Raw genomic sequence first — 18,041 nt, forward strand, 5'->3', positions numbered from 1 at the left:
TAAAAATTATTTTTTAATGATTCACTGTTAGAAGGCAACAACACCATTTTAGAGTAGTTGGTAGGGTCCAACGTCCTCTGAGCCAGTGAGCAAGAGAAGTAGAAGGCCAAGACTAGGTAAAATGTCACTTTTTTTAATGCCTTCCTATCAATTACTTATTAGTTTGATGTCGTTATAAGTATTTCTATAGCAGTGCAATACTTAAAATGTATATAATCCAATTGCAACATACTGTAGAATGATTGTGGGAAGAACCGAGGCATATTACTTGCTAGCTAACGATGTTAGCTGATCCTATTGAGTCCATGCTGGTGAGCTAGTTTTCTGGTTTAGATTAATAACACAGATATGCTAATAATTTAAACGATAGTTGACGATAGCTATTAGCTAGCTAAAGAAAATAGTTACCGGTAGCTACCGGAATGAATGTATTTGCTGATGCAGTTGTGGATACAAACTAGCTATGGTAACCAGCTGATATAGCTAGCTATTTCTAGATTTGAGCAAATACACTCATTCTTGTCTGAAATTAAATATTTGCTGATAGCAGTTGTGTGGACACAAACTAGCTATGGTTACCAGTCAAAAGTTTGGACACACCTACTCATTCCAGGGCTTTTCTTTATTTGTACTATTTTACACATTGTAAAATAATAGTGAAGACATCAAAACTATGAACTAACACATACGGAATCATGTAGTAACCAAAGAAAGTGTTTAACAAATCAAAAAATATTTTATATTTGAGATTCTTCAAATAGCCACCCTGCCTTGATGACAGCTTTGCACACTCTTTGCTCTGTTGCATACTGGGTACATATTCAATGGTAGGCAGTGGAAATGTGTTAAAAGTCAAGGGGTCTGAATACTTTCCGAAGGCACTGTGTTATATATATATACACACACCATTTAGCAGACACTTTTATCTAAAAGAGACTTAGTCATTTGAGCATACATTTTAAGTATGGGTGGTCCCGGGACTCCAACCCACTATCCTTTTAGCGCGATGCTCTAAAAACTGAGCAACAGAGGATCTCATAAGATTGGGTTTTTAGTGACAGGATTTGGGCATGCATGTTGAAGCATCCTGCCATAGGCCCTACCACTCCCATTGTTTCAATAGCGGTAATGCTAATGCTAGCTCTGGGGTAAGTCAATAAAGGCAACTTAAGCCATATTCTCTATCATTTTCTCTTAGGATCAATGGATGAATCACTGTTAATACAATTAATTATATAATAGCCACCATTTGCCTTGATGACAGCTTTGCACATTCTTGGCATTCTCTCAACCAGCTTCACCTGGAATGCTTTTCCAACAGTGTTGAAGGAGTTCCCACATATGCTGAGCACTTGTTGGCTGCTTTTCCTTCACTCTGCGGGCCAACTCATCCCAAACCATCTCAATTGGGTTGAGGTCAAATAGCCATTACACAGTCTGTAGGTGTGTTGGGTCATTGTCCTGTTGAAAACAAATAAGTTCCACTATCTGCAAACCAGATGGGATGGCATATCACTGCAGAATGCTGTGGTAGCCATGCTGGTTAAGTGTGCCTTGAATTCTAAATAAATCAGTGTTGCCAGCAAACACCCCCACACCACCTCCTCCATGCTTCACGGTGGGAACCACACATGCGGAGATCATCCGTTCACCTACTCTGCGTCTCACAAAGACACAGCAGTTGGAACCAAAAATCTCAAATTTGGACTCATCGGACCAAAGGACAGATTTCCACTGTTCTAATGTCCATTGCTGGTAGTTCTTGGCCCAAGCAAGTCTCTTCTTGTTATTGGTGTCCTTTAGTAGTGGTTTCTTTGCAGCAATTTGACCATGAAGGCCTGATTCACACCGTCTCCTCTGAACAGTGGATCTTTAGATGTGTCTGTTACTTTAACTCTGAAGCATTTATTTGGGCTGCAATTTCTGAGGCTGGTAACTCAAATTTACTTATCCACTGCAGCAGAGGTAACTCTAGGTCTTCCTTTCCTGTGACGGTCCTCATGAGAGACAGTTTCATCATAGCACTTTGATGGTTTTTGCGACTGAATTTCAAAGTTCTTAATTTTCTGGATTGACTGACCTTCATGTCTTAAAATAATGATGGACTGTCGTTTCTCTTTGCTTATGTGAACTGTTCTTGCCATAATATTGACTTGGTCTTTTACCAAATAGGGCATCTTCTGTTTACCAACCCTTCCTTGACACAACACAACTGATTGGCTCAAATGCATTAAGAAGGAAAGAAATTCCACAAATTAACTTTTAAGAAGGAACATCTGTTAATTGAAATTCATTCCAGGTGATGACCTCATGAAGCTGGTTGCGAGAATGCCAAGAGTGTCATGAAGGCAAAGGGTGGCTACTTTGAAGAACCTCAAATATATTTTGATTTGTTGAACATTTTTTGGGTTACATGATTCCATATGTGTTATTTCATATTTGATGTCTCCACTATTATTCTACAATGTAGAAAATAGTAAATAAAAACCCTTGAATGAATAGGTGTGTCCAAACGTTTGGCTGGTACTGTAGCTATTTCTAGAATTTAGCAAATGTGCAATTTGACAAATTTGCTAGATTAAACTACTGTAGCTAGCTAATTGATTGCCAAATGTTATGACTTTCACCCTTTATCAACTGCTTATGAAATTGACAATAGAAAGACTTATGCTAACTTATGGTGCTAACCATCTATAGCTGCACCAAAGATTTGTTATACAATTTGGATACAGTAAACAAAAAATGTGTGTTTTGACACCAACAGGAAGTATGGTGAACTTTGCTGCCCTGATGCGTGACCATTGGGTTAACATATTTGTCCCCCTTGGCTTTGTGATCGGGATCTACATGGACAGAGCACAGGACCAGAAGCTGACCGCTTTCAGGAACAAAAGCGCATTGTACAGCAGGTAAGTTATGAATTTGCAGCACCCACACACTGATACTATAGATGCGAACTGTGCTGGCAGAGATATTTCTTTTCACATTGTATTTTCAAGCAACTGTAGTGGATGTGAAACCAGGCCAGTATGGCTTAGTCCCAGTGAATCAGGCATGACAGTATCTAGACATCATATGAAAGCATACATTCCTAGCAATAATCTAAGTGAGCTCTAATGGTTCTCTGAATTTTCTCCCCTATAAAAAGGGAGCTGAAGCCTGGCGAGGAAGTCACCTGGAAGTAGACCCACCTGTCTTGGAATATTTATTGTGCGTTAGTCACATCTCCTGTTGTGTGATTTACATTTTCTGGATGGTCTTCAAATCAAGCACCCCGATACATTTCAGTCACTGTATCAACCAATAAACATGTCACGTTGTCACTGTATCAACCAATAAACATGTCCCGTTGTCATCTTAACCTCTAGTCATTCATTTGTGATTTAAGTATACACAACTATAGCAATAAGGCAAAGTTGGACATTAGCAACACACACAAACAAGGAGTAATTTACACCAATATGCAAGTAAGTTTAATTCAATACGTACTGAACAAGTAAAGGTTAACATTGTAAAATAGCTATTACAGCTCTATTACTAACAGTTTTTGAAGAGTAGATGAATTTGTTGTAGAGGGCAATGCTGATGGACTACTGAGTTAATGACCGCTGTCCTAAAAATCAGAACAATTCTACCTACACATAATAGTGAAGTGAATGATGCTGGCGTGGCAGACATTTATTTTGAAACTCTTCAGGATTGCTGCAGAGGTTCTGCAGTGTGAATAAGCCCTCTCTTAAACAGCAGCTCAGCCAAGGACACCTGGAAGAGCAGGGAATTACATCTTTAAGAAAACTGCAGTGCAGAGACCAACACTGTATATCATCAAGGCTTGACCATGCACTACAGAGATGCATATGTGGTTAGACTTTATGCAGAAGAAAGCATACATGTTTTAGCAATGTTGCATAACATGTTGAGAAACACACCTTGTCCTCAGCCAACTTGCATGGCAAGCTGCCCACTGTCACAAACTTTGGATATGCATGGATCAGAAACTCCATGGCATCTGTGTGCTGAAAGAGTTACATCATAAAGGTTATCACTGCAGTGCAGCATATCAGACAGGCACACATCACTGCTATATTAGCAAGGCAATTACAGAGACCCAAACATTCATACCTCTGCTTTTATTTCAACGCTCTTGGGCTCCTCCTTGTGGTAGACTCTGGAGTTGTCGGCAGTGTAGTAAAGCCAAACTGCTTCTCCATCACTGCATAACCTGCAGGGGCACAAAGGAAAGTCGTGTTTTTTTCTGGAAAGGTCAACCCTCTATAGCCATGCTTTTGTGTTTAATGCTGAGAGCTACCTGGCGACTCCAGAACGGACGAGTCTGACTCTGGTCTGGCCTCTGATGGCCACACCCATGTCCACAGCCTCTCCATTCTCCCACCTGGAAGGAGCTCCCTGGACACTGCTGGCCCTTTCCTCTGTGGATAATCATCAGAATCATTTACACTGGCGGAATCACATTAGTCACTTTAAATGTGACATTTTAGAGTAAATATTTACATTGAGTCATTTAGCAACTATTATACAGAGTGACTTACAATAAGTGGTTTCAACTGAAGTAGGTAAAAACAACCACCTATCACAATTTCAAGTAAAACCTTATGTGGTACCTGCGGTCAGCATTGGGGGGAGACAGTCATGGAGATAGTCCCTAGCTTTCTGATCCACAGCAGCATCCACAGGGGCAAAGGTTGATAGCTTCTTCATCAGACCCTCTATTCTGGATAGGAACTGGGCCCTGCGTGGATCCTCCTATACGTGCACAGGTAGATTGAGGGCCGTTACGAGGGTGCAACGTTACAGTATGTTCCGGTAGAAATAGATTATGCAGAACAGATGTTCTTCGCAATGGGGCATAGGCGTCAGCTCTGTAGCGTTTCTATCTTCAAACGTGTCACCCTTCTGAACACACCCCTGCTGAGGGTGGGTGCTTCGAGGTTTATTGTACATTGGAAACCAGGCACAGGTAAATGGTGGCATCTGAAGTACCTTGTCTGAGTTCTGCACCCCCATGTACGTCAGGTAATCCACAGGCAGGCCTCGTCTGAAGTCCACATCCTCCTCCATGGCCATCTCTAGGGCTGCTGGGACCACCTGTCAAAGAGATCATTTTCTGCATAATACACAATACAAGCCTATACTTACAAGTAAATGCATTTTTTTGTATAGACATGCCATATTGTATATCCTGCAATATTTTCAGTTTTTTTCTTACTCAAAGTGTAAATGTATTTAATGATACAAAATTAGACAAAGAACTGGACAATGTCCCATACAAGGAATGCATAGGATTAAGCAGGTTAATAACAAACCTTTGCCAGTAGGTTTCCCCAACTGTTCCTCTGGTAAGATGAGACAGTGATGTGGAGGGAGTGAGCATCCGACAGGCAGTCCCCCTGGTGGATGAACCCTCGGGGGAAGTAGAGGAGGTCCCCAGCCTCCAGGACTACCTCCAGGATGGGCTTCCCAATCTCTGAGTGGCTGAAGTTAGCTGGAGGAATACCAAGCCATCTGTAAGGAATGAGGCTGAGGTACAGGGGAGTGATCTGTCATGCTTATTGTCTATTCATAGGCACAACAGTGGACAAAAGACTACTTACGACTGGAAACGACAGGCAAGACCTCATTTTCTGACCTGAAAAGTGACAGGAAACAAACATCCCACAAAATATATTTGTTTCTCGCAGAGTTTACTGACATGAATCAAGTTCAAAATGGGTTGATGGTGCTGATCACCTTTTTGGGAATTTTACTGAGAAACTAGTCACCTGGGGTTGTAAACTCTCCAGTGCTTCTTCCCTTCCAGCTGAACCACAAAGGCCTCAATATCATCATAATGTGGAGCAAAGCCCTGTGTTCCTGGAGGTGTCAAATACCTGGGGACACAAAATACATTTTTACTGAAATGTCATGAGGAAGTGCATCAGCATGCGGTAAGAATTCAACATAATAGTTTGTCCTCCCAGGAGGAAATTATGTTCACTGTCCCATACATGTTCAATAACTTTCAATGTTGTGTGAGAGCATCTCACTGGTCAGATAGATTGTCAGAGAGGGTCACTCACATGTTGGCTCCTGCCATGCTGCCAAAGTGCTCTTGGAGGATGGACAGCACATTCCACACAGTGGAGGAGAAGGCCTGGGGGTTAAGCATACGCAGCGAGCAACCACTCTGGACGACATGGAAGACAACAGGTTGGGTTTCAATATTATGTTGAGGTACTGAGGACTTCTAACTAGAACATGTTACACAGCCATTGGTATGATCTAACCAACACTTGCTCACACTTTGTAAATGAAACTTGACAATCAGTAGACTTTCACTTGGCTTTTTACCTCATAGAAGTCCCATACAGTGAATGGGAGAGCCCTTCCTGGAGGATTGTGTGTCTCTCTTTTGCCGTTTCTGTAGCTGGTGACATCCAGGTTCACCCCATACTGAACGTCATCCTGAAAATATCAATAGGAAAAACCTTATTTGAGCAACAGAAATTACACTAAACACAGAAGATGTGTAGCTAGTCATGACACCTTACCCGTCTTAAAATGCGATCAAACTCTGCTGTGGAGAACAGTCCCGTATAATAGTCTGGATTCTGGCGTTTGATCAAAACTGGCTTCTTTTCCCATGCATCTCTATAAGATCAAGGAAGTCAATAGTTAACAAAGGATATCTTCCTGTGCAATCGACTACAATACGGTACTGTGAAAAGCTACACTGACATCATTACCTGAAGAAACTCTTGGAGGGAATTGGGTGGATGAGCCACTGGAAAAGTTTGCTGGCTCTCACCCTGCTGTTGCTGACTTTAGCCAGGTCACTCAGCAGAGCATCTAGTGCCACTCCGCTTCTCTCTCCACACTGTACCTCCTGCATGCAACCAGACAATCAGCATGTTTAAGGGGTTCAGTTTGACCAGCGAGGCACAGAATAGCTTATATTGATCACAATCAGTTGAGCTATTTGGGATGCAAAGTGATTGTAGAGCAGCGATTCTGCTCTGTCTGAATACAATGTAGTTTATCTCAAACACGTACAATGACTGAAAAACCTAAGGAACCACAGTCAAACAATTACATAGGCTATATGCTGATGCCCCAAACTAACCTCTGCCAGTCTCTCCACCCTCTCCTCTCTCTGTGCCGCTTTTATGACCTGCTTGCCCATCTGTTTCCTTTTGGTCTTTTTGATGGATTTGGGGGACTGGATACCATTTTCCTTCCGCTTCTTTGCTGTAATCTACAAAAGCATCCAGTATGCAGAGGCAGTCAGCCATGAAATGGTATTAGGCCATCAACAGTCAATTGCTCTGATGCATATTGCAATAGTATATTAAACACATGTTCCTTACTTATATACACATTATGGAAGAAGACAACTTCAAATTACATACATTTGCTAGCTACTTCAGTTGATTTGTCAACACGGTTGACGTTTGCCGACAAAATAGGACACTGTAAAAAAAACATAGCCTATCTGAAATTGCAAGCGAGCAAACACCAGTAGTAATAACTTAACCCAAAGTACCTTCACAGATGATGTTTTAACTTCAGGAGACGATGCTAATAGCGCATTTTGGTACAATGCAAAAGCTGACAGATGTTTCCTCTCCATGTTGTCGAATATTTTCTCATTCCTGACGTCATCAATAGTGCGACAACAGGGATATTCTGAAAATATCCCTGTAAAGGACTGTGTTAAATATTTAGAAATACATCTGTCAAAAAAACACTTAGACAACATATGAATGTCACTCCTAAAATTAAGAAAACCAATAATATTTTTTATAATTACAAAGGTATCTGTCTATACTTGGGAGAGTGCTTCTGTCCAAGGCAGAGGGACTGTCTCGCTTTGTGTACCCCTCATTATCTTTATTAGTAAATCCCTCTACCTCTGAAGAGATCAACAAGACCTTTCTTTACTTCATTTAGAAAAATAAATCTCACATACTAAAAAAGTCAGTCCTCTCAATTAAAGAGCTGAAGGAGGTCTGGAAGTATTGCATTTTGTTGACATAAATAACACTTTCAAGATCAATTGGTTGAAAAGATGTTTGGTCAATACAAAATCTATTTGGTATTTCATTCCAAACAATGTGTTTAATAAGTTTGGAGGTTTTCAATTTTTACTGAAATGTAATTATATTCCTGAAACATTACCCGCTAAATTGGCTAGGTTTCACCAACAAGCTTTAATGTCCTGGAAAATATGTTTTCTGCATAATTTTCCCCTCATAAAGCTATTTGTGGAATAATTCAAACATATCTATAAGGAATAAGTAATTGTTCTACCCAAGCTGGCACAAGAGGAATATTTACTTGGTTTTTGATGTTTTCGACAACAGGGGTAATATTCTTGCATATGCACAATTTATAACATTGAATGAGTTTCCAATACCGTTCAGAGAGTTTATGTTTGTGATCAAAGCCATTCCCAGGGGTCTAACTACACTAATGAAAACTTATTTTAGCTTTGGTGATGATCACAGAGCTTATCCAGATCTCAGTTTGGAAGGCGTTGGCTTACTTGAGAAATCTTGTTGTAATAAATACATAAGACAAATTTCCCATTCACGGAACCAACTTACGCCTAGAGGAAACATTTTCTGGAACATGCTTATTCCTGACATTGTCTTGGTTGATGCCTTACAAATATTGTATACCAAACAAATTTAAGGAAGTGCACGTTAAGATTCTACACAAGATTCTATGTCGTCCAAATTTGTGGCTATTGAGGATGTCTGCATTTTCTGCTAAAAATGAATGTAAAATGAATGAATGTAAATCTGTGATAATCAATCAAATGTATTTATAAAGCCCTTCTTACATCAGCTGATGTCACAAAATGCTGTACAGAAACCCAGCCTAAAATCCTAAACAGCAAGCAATGCTGGTGTAGAAGCACAGTGGCTAGGAAAAACTCCCTAGAAAGGCCAGAACCTAGGAAGAAACTTAGAGAGGAACCAGGCTATGAGGGGTGGCCAGTCCTCTTCTGGCTGTGCCGGGTGGAGATTATAACAGAACATGGCCAAGATGTTCAAATGTTCATAGATGACCAGCAGGGTAAAATAATAATAATGACAGTGGTTGTAGAGGGTGCAACCGGTTAGCACCTCAGGAGTAAATGTCAGTTGGCTTTTCATAGTCGAACATTCAGAGTATCTCTACCGCTCCTGCTGTCTCTAGAGAGTTGAAAACAGCAGGTCTGGGACAGGTAGCACATCTGGTGAACAGGTCAGGGTTCCATAGCCGCAGGCAGAACAGTTGAAACTGGAGGAGCAGCACGACCAGATGGACTGGGGACAACAAGGAGTCATCAGGCCAGGTAGTCCTGAGGCATGGTCCTAGGGCTCAGGTCCTCCGAGAGAGAGAAATAAAGAAAGAAGAGAAAGAAAAAAAGAGAGAAAACGAGAGAAAAAGAGAGAGAATTAGAGAGAGCATACTTAAATTCACACAGGACACCGGATAAGACAGGATAAATACTCCAGATATAACAGACTGACCCTAGCCCACCGACACAAACTATTGCTACATAAATACCATTTTGGGAAAACCTAACAGAATACTTATTTACTTTTTTGAACACTACCCAAGTTTTTGACATGAAGGATATAACATGTTACTTTTGCAATGATAACAAGACAATTTAAATTATTGTGAATTATTTAAAAAAAATGCCAAATACTTTAGACACAAACAAATATTCCAGAATTTTACACCAAAATTACAAATATTTTTTGGGGAATTTAATTATCTTGTTGAGACATTATACCTAGTGAATAACAAAAATAATAACATCTTCCTGAATCATTATAATGAGATTTTTTCTGAGTGAATGCAATTGCACTAGAATTGCTGTTCTTTAAAAAAATAATTTTTATATATTAAATGTTTTGTATGTATTTTGTATTTTCTTGTTTATACCTGTGTTTTGTTTTGTTAGACATGTTTGGTGTAGCGATGTAATTTGTTTTGTATTATGAATAAACAAACAAAAAAATAAAATAAAAATAATTATTAGGGTATTTTATTTGTAAATCAGCTAACTACAGCTAGATAAAGAACTTTATCGCCCTCTACTGTGCAGGCTGTCAGATGCAGCAATCTCTTTGGTCATACTCAAAAGCACTCATACATACGAGTGCTTTTACCAACGATGTATGTAAACCCTCGAATGTTAGGCTATGTATTGGCCATATTGCCCCTCCCTGGAAGGAGCAGTCCATAGAAATGAATGGAATTAGACAGTATTTCAATTGAATGTTTTAAGGACAAAATTACATGTATTTCAGTTGTGAGGACAGCAATATTAGCGCTCTAAAAAAAAAGTTTAAAAAAAAAGTTTTAATTTGTAATCGTTTATGTCTAGCTCACACGCCATCATTTGAAAGTATGCATTAAGGTGTTTGTAATAGAATAAACGTGTCAAATTAGAAATTAATAAATGCATTTGTATAGCTTCCGAAATATGTTTTTACACTTGAGGAGGAATACCAAGATGGCTGCGCGGTGGCTTCAATAACAGAATAAACGTGTCAAATTATAAAATTGTCATCCAGAGTTTGTACACATTGTTAGTTCGTACACATCGTTAGTTTGTACCAAAGGTTATGACAACACCCTTTAATCTGTGTTTGTACGGTGTAGGTTACTTTTAAAGCCTTTACATAGTGCTTACTTTATTAATGCTGCTCTAGATTTAATTACAGATGAAGAAGCATAGAAAATAAGTAAATCAAATTTATGTATGATTTTCCTTTGCTCAAAAGAGGTATGCATGGTCTACAAGCAGGGCAGTTTTAATACCTCTCACTTTGTAACATGATAGACGTGCTTTTATGGGCAGCTGGCTGCCTCCTTCAATACTTGCTAAGCCTAATGCCATAATAGTTTAGGGTTTGGAGAGGGTTTTTAACAGTACCTCCTGCCCTGTGCCATCGGTAAAGACTAGTCAAGACCTTTTGTCAGAGGCTGTCGTGCTTAATTTGCCCCTGCTACATACCCCTTAGTTTACATAATGTAACTGTTTAATTTATGAAATTAGCTGTTTATGGATGTATTGTTTTATTAGGTTGTACAGTACATCTTGTGGGCAGGCATACTCCGTATAAATACAACCACAACTGCTCAGTATACTTTTTATGGCCACAAGGTGTAGCACTTCACCGCTACAGTTTGTCCAAGGTTCAGCAACTCCCATTCCCAGAATGCTTCAGTATGCTTGCCTAGCCTTCTCTAACAATGCAGCTTAATGTAAAATTGATCGTGCACACAGGGGGATCTAGATCTAGCTACCTACGCGTACATTAAACACCGAGCATGCCATTTTGTTATCAACTTGCATAACGTGACATATCTTTTGAAGCCTTTTGAAGGTTTTATTTGGAGACATTTTGGAGCTTCATACCGGGTGAGTAGTAAGCTAACTAGCTAGCTAAACTAACATTCGTCTGCTAGCAAGTAAATGCCTGTTATGGCTAGCTGGTTTATTGGTCAGATGAGACATGGACCCCCTTTGCCTTTTCTCCAATCCCCTTATCTTGTTGTGCGGAGACGTCTATTACTCTTAAGTAATGAACTTAGCCATTTAGCCTCGAGTATTACGCTATTAAAAGCCAGCGTTGTGTTTGTGTGTGGGTCGTTCTTAGTACCCTCGCGAGCGTGTTTGCTTTGATCTCCCCCCTCTGACCGACACGACACACACACATCCACCCACCAGTAAGTCATTGGCTAACTAGCGCCACTTTTTTATTTCGTTTTATTTGACAAGGCAAGTCAGTTAAATTAAGAACGAATTTTTATTTACAATGACGGCCTTCACCGGCCAAACCCGGACGACGCTGGGCCAATTGTGCGCCCAATTGTGCGCTGTCCTATTGGACTCCCAATCACGGCCGGTTGTGATATAGCCTGGATTCGAACCAGGGTGTCTAGTGACGATTCAAGCACTGAGATGCAGTGCCTTAGACCGCTGCGCCACTCGGGATCCCATGTAGTGTATAGACATTACATGATTAAGGTGACCAAACAGTACATGGTGTCAGTGTTACAGGCAAGCAAAATGTTGTTTATTGCAGCTAATTAGTAAGCTAGCTGGTTACCTAGTCAATGCAACTAGCTAGTCTTTTTCCCATTGGATTTGCGTGCTGCAATGAAGTTGGCTTGCCACAATACTTAGCCAATTCAGTGCCATTGGCATGGAGTGAATCATGGTACGAAGAAGGGTGACACCACACCAACAACAAGGACTTGGGACAAGGATGTTATGTTGTTCTGTTACTGTAAGCCTCAGTAGAGGCTAAGCTACTACTTAGTAATAGTGGTACTAAATAGAGGTAATTGGAAACCTCAGGTTTCCTTAACACTATCGTTTTTTGTATTTCATATGTTAGCTATATTGATATTTTACATGCATGGGTTACCAACTAGGGTCATTTTGACCCCAATAAGAAACTATTGAAAAAAGAAACAATCATAGCAAAACATCATTAGACATGTAAATAATGTCCTCTGCAATAAAATAACCAAAACAGACTGTTATTTGAGTAAAATTACACTTAATTTGTATATTCTGTAAAAGGGGTAGTACATCAAATGTATATATACTTCATTTTATTGACAGTGTTTCATCCATTGATCCTAAGAGAAAATGATAGAGAATATGGCTTAGTTGCCTTTATTGACTTACCCCACAGCTAGCATTAGCATCACCGCTATTGAAACAATGGGAGTGGTAGGGCCTATGGCAGGATGCTTCAAAATGCATGCCCAAATCCTGTCACTAAAATCCAAATGTTATGTGGTCCTCTGTTGCTCAGTTTTTAGAGCATCGCGCTAAAAGGATAGTGGGTCTCTTTTGGATAGAAGTGTGTGTGTGTGTGTGTGTGCAAAGCTGGCATCAAGGCAAAGGGTGGATATTTGCAGAATCTGAAATATAAAACATTTTGATTTGTTAAAACACTTTTTTTGGTTACTACATGATTCCATATGTGTTATTTCATGGTTTTGATGTCTTCACTATTATTCTGTAATGTCGAAAATAGTAAAAAATAAAGAAAAACCCTTGAATGAGTAGGTGTTCTAAAACTTATGACCGGTAGAGTATGTATGTGTGTAATATATATATATGTATGTATGTATGTGTGTATGTATAGATATATACATACATATAGTATAGATATATACATACATGCATACATACACACACACTACTGTTCAAAAGTTTGGGGTCACTTGGAAATGTCCTTGTTTTTGTAAGAAAAGCACATTTATTGTCCAATAAAATAACATAAAATTGATCAGAAATACAGTGTAGACATTGTTAATGTTGTAAATGACTATTGCAGCTAGAAACTGATTATTTTTCATGGAATATCTACATAGGCATATAGACTCCCATTATCAGCAACCATCACTCCTGTGTTCCAATGGCACGTTGTGTTAGCTAATCCAAGTTTATCATTTTAGAAGGCTAATTGATCATTAGAAAATCATTTTGCAATTATGTTAGCACAGCTGAAAACTGTTGTGCTGATTAAAGAAGCGAATGAACTGGCCTTGAGTATCTGGAGCATCCGCATTTGTGGGTTTGATTACAGGTTCAAAATGGCCATAAATAACTTACTTCAGAAACTCGTCAATCTATTCTTGTTCTGAGAAATTAAGGCTATTCCATGTGAGAAATTGCCAAGAAACTGAAGATCTCGTACAACGCTGTGTACTCCTCCCTTCACAGAACAATGCAAACTGGCTCTAACCAGAATCGAAAGAGGAGTGGGAGGCCCCGGTGCACAACTGAGCAAGAGGACAAGTACAGTGTCTAGTTTGAGAAACAGACGCCTCACAATTCCTCAACTGTCAGCTTAATAAAATAGTACCCGCATAACACCAGTCTCAATGTCAACAGTAAAGAGGCGACTCAGGGATGCTGGCATCTAGGCAGAGTTCCTCTGCCCATCTTAATCTTTTATTTTTATTGGCCAGTCTGCAATATGGCTTTTTCTTTGCAACTCTGCCTAGAAGGCCAGCATCCCGGAGTCGCCTCTCCACTGTTGACGTTGAGACTAATGTTTTGTGGGTACTATTTAATGAAGCTATTTAATAACCCCAAGAAGTTCTGGAAAACGGTTAAAGACCTGGAGAATAAACCCTCCTCACAGCTACCCATGTCCCTTAATGTTGATGTGGTTGTTACTGACGAGCACATGGCTGAGCTGTTTAATCACTACTTCATTAAGTCAGGATTCCTATTTGACTCTGCCATGGCTCCTTGCCCGTCCAACATTTCCTCATCTCCCAGTCCTTCTAATGCGTCTATCCCCAATGCTCTTCCGTCTTTCTCCCTGCAGGCGGTCACTGAGTCTGAGGTGCCAAAGGAGCTCCTTACACTTGACCCCAAAAAAGCATCTGGGTCAGATGGTTTAGACCCTTTCTTCTTTAAGGTTGCTGCCCCTATCATCGCCAACTCTATCTCTGACCTTTTTAACCTGTCTCTCCTCTCTGGGGAGGTTCCCATTGCTTGGAAGGCAGCTGCAGTGCATCCTTTATTTAAAGGGGGAGATCAAGCTGATCCTAACTGTTATAGGCCAAATTCTATTTTGCTGTTGATCAAAAGTGTTGAAAAACTTGTCAATAATCAACTAACCTGCTTTCTTGATGTCTATAGTATTCTCTCGGGTACGCAATCTGGTTTCCGCTCAGGTTATGGATGTGTCACTGCAGCCTTAAAGGTCATAAATTATGTCACCATTGCCCTTGATTCTAAGCAATTTTGTGCTGCTATTTTTATTGACTTGGCCAAATCTTTTGATACGGTAGACTACTTGTGGGCTGGCGAAGGAGTATTGGTGTCTCTGAGGGGGCTTTGACCTGGTTTGCTGACTACCTCAAAGAGTGCAGTGTATAAAGTCAGAACATCTGCTGTCTCAGCCAATACCTTTCACCAAGTGAGTACCCCAAGGCTCGATCCTAGGTCCCACACTCTTCTCAATTTACATCAACAACATAGGTTAGGCAGTAGGAAGCTCTCTCATCCATTTATATGCAGATGACAGTCTTATAATCAGCTGGCCCCTCCCTGGATTTTATGTTAAACGCTCTACAAAAAAAGCTTTCTTAGAGTCCAACAATTTTTCTAAGCCCTTAAAACTTCTTGGGGCTGCAATCCCGTTAACGGGATGATATGACAACAGCCAGTGAAAGTGCAGGGTGCCAAATTCAAAACAACAGAAATCTCATAATTAAAATTCCTCAGACATTCATGTGTCTTATAACTTTGCCCTAGGAAGTGCAACTTCATTCATATCTCAAGGGGATTTCAATGGGAACTGTGTTGAAAACCTACCAACCTCAGATTTCTCACTTCCTGTTTGGATTTCTCCTCAGGTTTTTGCCTGCCATATGAGTTCTGTTATACTCACAGACATCATTCAAACAGTTTTAGAAACTTCAGAGTGTTTTCTATCCAATACTAATAATAATATGCATATATTAGTAACTGGAAGTGAGGAGCAGGCCGTTTACTCTGGGCACCTTTCATCCAAGCTACTCAATACTGCCCCTGCAGCCATAAGAAGTTAACCTTGTTCTGTACACCAAAACAAAGGTTGTGGATTTGTAAGAAGAATGCCCCTCACCTCACTGGTATGATTACTACCTATGAGATTTTAGAGCTTGAGGTAGTCACCTCATACAAGTACTTGTGAGTATGGCTACACTGTCCTTCTCTCAGCACATATCAAAGCTGCACTCTAGGGTTAAATCTAGACTTGGTTTCATCTATCGTAATCGCTCCTCTTTCACCCCAGCTGCCAAACTAACCCTGATTCAGCTGAACAACCTACCCATGCTAGACTACGGAGACTTAATTTCATAGATCGGCAGATAAGGGTGCTCTCAAGCGGCTAGATGTTCTTTACCATTCGGCCATCAGATTTGCCACCAATGCTCCTTATAGGACACATCACTGCACTCTATCCTCCTCTGTAAACTGGTCATCTCTTTATACCCGTCACAAGACCCACTGGTTGATGCTTATTTATAAAACCCTCTTAGGCCACACTCCCCCTATCTAAGATATCTACTGCAGCCCTCATCCTCCACATACAACACCCGTTCTGCCAGTCACATTCTGTTAAAGGTCCCCAAAGCACGCACATCCCTGTGTCGCTCCTCTTTTCAGTTCGCTGCAGCTCGTTCAAACTGGACCGTTTTATCTCCATCTCTTCATTCAAAGACTCAATCATGGACACTCTTACTGACAGTTGTGGCTGCTTCGCGTGGTGTATTGTTGTCTCTACCTTCTTTCCCTTTGTGCTGTTGTCTGTGCCCAATAATGTCTGTACCATATTTTGTTCTGCTGCCATGTGGTGTTGCTGCCATGTGGTGTTGCTGCCATGCTGTGTTTTCATGTGTTGCTGCCATGCTGTGTTGTCGTCTTAGGTCTCTCTTTATGTAGTGTTGTGGTGTCTCTTGTTGGGATGTGTTTTATCCTATATTTTTATTTTTTATTTTATCCCAGCCCCTGTCCCTGCAGGAGGCCTTTTTGTATATAAGAATTTGTTCTTAACTGACTTGCCTAGTTAAATAAAGGTAAAATTAAAAAGAGAACATTCAATGTAGCCAAAGATTCTCGGGTCCCCTAGGAAACACTTATTAACACTTTAGTTCCTGTCACAATAACTCCTCCTGGCATTTTAATTTGTTGTCATGTCAAACAACACTTCAAAGTGCCCACTGATTCCAATAGTTCACCGACGTCTTTTGCTCTTAATCGTCAAATCGCRATTGCAACATTTGGTTAAAAATCAGGCCCATATCGTGAAACCCTACGTGACAGTGTGTAAATGACCACAAATGAGTGCAGGAAAATGCTGAAAATAATTTGATGTGGAAGTTTAATTGAACAGCATAAAACAATCATAATGGAGAAAGACCCATTGAAATCACTGAGAATGTATCTGTTGCCACTCTAGGGTCACGCACTACTCATAAAGCAAATGTAGAATTGTTATTATTCAAAAAGATAAAATACAGTCTCATAACATGTCTTTTTTAATACTGTGATGTGATATTTTGGCCATATCACCCCACCCTATGTGGTTGCACCTACTTTACTCAGGGCTTTTTGACCAAGACTGATCAGGAAGTGAATGAACAAACCGAGTTTGGGAAACCCTGAGTTGGTGAAGATCTATCAGTCAGGCCATGTGCTTCATTCGTGATGAGAATATTGTTAGCTAGCTAAATTAGAGCGCGTGACTAAAACCAGTGTGGCAAGCATTTTCCTGCATTGACGTTTTCAGTCGCCAGCGCATGCCATTTACAGTTGAAATATATAGCTAATACATTTTGAATTCGATAACAGTGTAGTTTACATTGATTTCCGTAAGAAAACATTTTTCGTAATGAACAGCTAGCGTGTGCTAGTGCATTGTGATAACAAGCCAGAGATGGAGAAAAGTATTTCTTTACATGACCTTTGACTGTTGTAAAGCAATGTAGTGAATCTACTCAATACAAAGTGGTGACATTATGAACTGCATGTTACAGGATTTCAGTGCATAGTTTGATCTTGTGGAAAGTTTCAGATTGACTTTGAGACAGTTTCATTCATTCAGCCGCCTTGTTTATTTGTGTGCTTGTGGTGCTTCAGCCCAAACACTTCTGCATTCTTATCCACTGCCATCGATCTTTAAGTTGTACCTAAGGTAACCTGAACAAGTGTTTCGTATTTACTTGCGTATTTATAGAGGATATAGTTGCTTTTTAGTGGTTATCATGTAAACCACAAATAACATGTAATTAAATAATATACATTTTCATAATAAGGAATCATGATTTAGAGTATCTGTTAGTCCATCAGAGCACAATTTGTGGAAAAAAAAGTGTTTTTCATTCCACCTCAACAAAAGAAAATGCAATACAAAAGTATGTGACACCTGCTCGTCGAACATCTCATTCCAAAATCATGGGCATTAATATGGAGTTGGTCCCCCCACTGTGCTGCAATAACAGCCTCCACTCTT

The 18,041-nt window shown here is 40.0% G+C and overlaps 3 protein-coding genes across 3 annotated transcripts in view; 2 read left to right on the forward strand and 1 right to left on the reverse strand.

Annotated features, from left to right (window-relative positions):
* Positions 1-19: 19 nt before the first annotated feature.
* LOC139023243 (NADH dehydrogenase [ubiquinone] 1 beta subcomplex subunit 1-like) lies at positions 20-3,361 on the forward strand. The gene is made up of 3 exons (XM_070435940.1): positions 20-116; positions 2,765-2,909; positions 3,149-3,361. Exons 2-3 carry the CDS (start codon positions 2,770-2,772, stop codon positions 3,183-3,185), a joined length of 177 nt encoding a protein of 58 aa, XP_070292041.1. The 5' UTR covers positions 20-116; positions 2,765-2,769; the 3' UTR covers positions 3,186-3,361.
* An 86-nt stretch (positions 3,362-3,447) lies between these two features.
* On the reverse strand, positions 3,448-7,664 carry LOC111954191 (ribosomal oxygenase 1). The gene is made up of 15 exons (XM_023973722.3): positions 7,541-7,664; positions 7,121-7,252; positions 6,744-6,883; positions 6,549-6,648; positions 6,349-6,462; positions 6,078-6,184; positions 5,781-5,888; positions 5,613-5,647; positions 5,325-5,503; positions 5,002-5,106; positions 4,623-4,764; positions 4,310-4,430; positions 4,123-4,222; positions 3,930-4,016; positions 3,448-3,762 (listed from the first exon to the last, which is right to left on the reverse strand). Exons 1-15 carry the CDS (start codon positions 7,625-7,627, stop codon positions 3,694-3,696), a joined length of 1,626 nt encoding a protein of 541 aa, XP_023829490.1. The 5' UTR covers positions 7,628-7,664; the 3' UTR covers positions 3,448-3,693.
* Positions 7,665-11,201: 3,537 nt separating this feature from the next.
* The window catches only part of LOC111954206 (exostosin-like 3), a 43,357-nt gene continuing 36,517 nt past the window's right edge, over positions 11,202-18,041 (forward strand). Inside the window, exon 1 of the mRNA XM_023973743.3 lies at positions 11,202-11,425. The gene's annotated coding sequence lies outside the window, so the exon portion shown is untranslated. The remainder of the gene's footprint in view (positions 11,426-18,041) is intronic.

Source organism: Salvelinus sp. IW2-2015, linkage group LG28 (genome assembly GCF_002910315.2).
Source record: "Salvelinus sp. IW2-2015 linkage group LG28, ASM291031v2, whole genome shotgun sequence".
Classification (NCBI taxonomy): domain Eukaryota; kingdom Metazoa; phylum Chordata; class Actinopteri; order Salmoniformes; family Salmonidae; genus Salvelinus; species Salvelinus sp. IW2-2015.

Bases quoted from the DNA above. Each gene is read 5' to 3' on its own strand.
- LOC111954191 (XM_023973722.3), bottom strand. From the start codon at position 7,627: ATGGAGAGGAAACATCTGTCAGCTTTTGCATTGTACCAAAATGCGCTA. The intron at 7,253-7,540 runs GTACTTTGGGTT...ATGCTTTTGTAG, and splicing joins TTAAAACATCATCTGTGAAG to ATTACAGCAAAGAAGCGGAA. The intron at 4,765-5,001 runs GTACTTCAGATG...GTGCACGTATAG, and splicing joins GGGTGCAGAACTCAGACAAG to GAGGATCCACGCAGGGCCCA.
- LOC139023243 (XM_070435940.1), top strand. From the start codon at position 2,770: ATGGTGAACTTTGCTGCCCTGATGCGTGACCATTGGGTTAACATATTT. The intron at 2,910-3,148 runs GTAAGTTATGAA...CCCTATAAAAAG, and splicing joins AAAAGCGCATTGTACAGCAG to GGAGCTGAAGCCTGGCGAGG.